The 2,018-nt window shown below is 34.0% G+C and overlaps 1 protein-coding gene across 1 annotated transcript; it reads right to left on the bottom strand.

Moving 5' to 3' along the window:
• Window positions 1–363: 363 nt before the first annotated feature.
• On the bottom strand, window positions 364–942 carry LOC132630431 (uncharacterized). Its single transcript, XM_060346002.1, has one exon. The coding sequence runs from the start codon at window positions 940–942 to the stop codon at window positions 364–366; it is 579 nt and encodes a 192-aa protein (XP_060201985.1).
• Window positions 943–2,018: the final 1,076 nt, after the last annotated feature.

Genomic DNA, 2,018 nt, shown 5'->3' on the forward strand with positions numbered 1-2,018 from the left:
ATGAACAGTAGCACATGTATGATACCACCAACCAGAAACTTTGCTTTTTATGGCGTAGATCTCGCTCACAGTAGCAATGATCTCTTCATTTTCTTTTGTAGAATTCACTTCTGGTTTCGGGTTCTTTCTAAATCTACAATCTCTAGCATAATGGCTAGGTTTTCCACACACAAAGCAACCTCTTTGTTTGGACTTCTTGAATTTATTTTGATCTTTTTTAGGACCAAGAGAAATTCCTTTGCTTTGCTTTTCTTTGTTGGATTTGTTTGAGGGATTAGTCAAAGCATTGGCTTTATTATAGCCATTATAAGAATTTTCATTCTTATCTCTCTCCCTCGATTCCTCTTCGATTTGAAGGTGCTTTTAAATTTCTTCCAAAGAAAAGTCTTTAGAATCATGGAGAATTTTCTTCCTATATCCTTTCCAAGATGTTGGCAATTTTGTTATAATTGCTCCAACTTGAAAAGATGCAGGAAGTTCAATTCCCGCCACCCTCAACTGATTTACTATAACCTGCAGTTCATGTACTTGTGCCAAAATAGGCATATCATCCTTAAACTTGAACTCAAAATACTTAGAAACAAGAAACTTTTTGGGACCTTCCTCCTCGGCTTTGTATTTGAATTCCAAAGCATTCCAGATTTTCTTGGCCGAAGGTTCAATAGTGTAGAGATCATAAAGACGATCTGAAAGTGTGTTGAGAATGTGACCCCTACACATGAATTCATCTTCCTCTCGCTTTTTTCTTTGTGATTTGAGTTCTTCAAAATCATCATCCTTTGGTGGAGGAATTGGAGCAAGACTTGAATCAAGCACATAAAAAATTTTCAAAGCAGTCAACATAAACTTCAATTTTTCCCTCCATCTTGTGAAATTTGGGCCATCAAAACGATCAAGACGGACAAAATCTTGGTTCATGATTTTGATAGTGTTGGAATCCATGATAAGATATATGAATATCAAACCAACAATTTCCTGATAACCCGTAAAACTCCAAACGACGCAGAACTTTAGAAATTAGGGAAGACCAAACTGCTGGAAATAAAATACACCCAGTGAAACAAGAAAAATTGGAGGCCAACTTTGTTCTACTTGTCTGTTCTCCACAGTGAAGAAAAGGAATTAGACAAAGAATTTTTTTCGTTCTTCTGACAAACAACACTAAATTAATATTGTTCCACACACTAAATTAATATTGTTGTTATACCCAACCAAAACAGAAACCTTCTTCTACTTCAGCAGATGAAAAACTGGAGAAAAGAAAATATCACCGAACTTCAACAGAATAGTGAAACAGTCCAACGTCCCCAAACCAAAAACCAAACTTCATTTTTAGATTGTTGGAAAATATGACTAAAGAACACTGGATTGGAGGCTTGAAACATGTAAGAAACGCTTTTCTAAAAACGATATTTGCTCCCTCTTTTCTGCGAGATTGCTATGGAATTTACGCAAATAGTTTTAATGGATATGACGGTTGGAATTAATCCTACCTTTTCTTTTATTGTGTAATGCAAAAAGTTATTTTTTGTAACAGCCACTTCAATTTCCTTTAATTGGCTGATTTGAATAGCCATTAACATGGCTGATTAAATTTTTTAATTACTGAGTTTGAGTCATTAATCTTCTTTGTCCCCTTCATATTTTCAAGCTATATTAATAGTTTTTTTTGGTGATTACATACACACACAAAAACATCTTTTTACCAACTACAACGATTTGCACCGGAATCGGACCGAAATCGCTTTCAAGGCAGTGAACGCAGTGATAATCCGATAAGTTGATTTTATCCTTTTATTCGTTTTACTAATTAATATTATTAATATTTCCAACAATTTGAAAGCATTCGTTTTTACAATATTGATCAAACGGCTCTGTTTTGTTAAAGGGTGGACGAAAATAATAAAAAAAAAAAACGGGTATATTATTGCCTCTGCTTTTATACTTACTCGTTAATCCTAAAATACCTTTTTCCTCTTACATCCATTATTATTCCTGAATGTTTCAATATTCTTGTG

Source organism: Lycium barbarum, chromosome 3 (assembly GCF_019175385.1).
Source record: "Lycium barbarum isolate Lr01 chromosome 3, ASM1917538v2, whole genome shotgun sequence".
Taxonomy (NCBI): Eukaryota; Viridiplantae; Streptophyta; class Magnoliopsida; order Solanales; family Solanaceae; genus Lycium; species Lycium barbarum.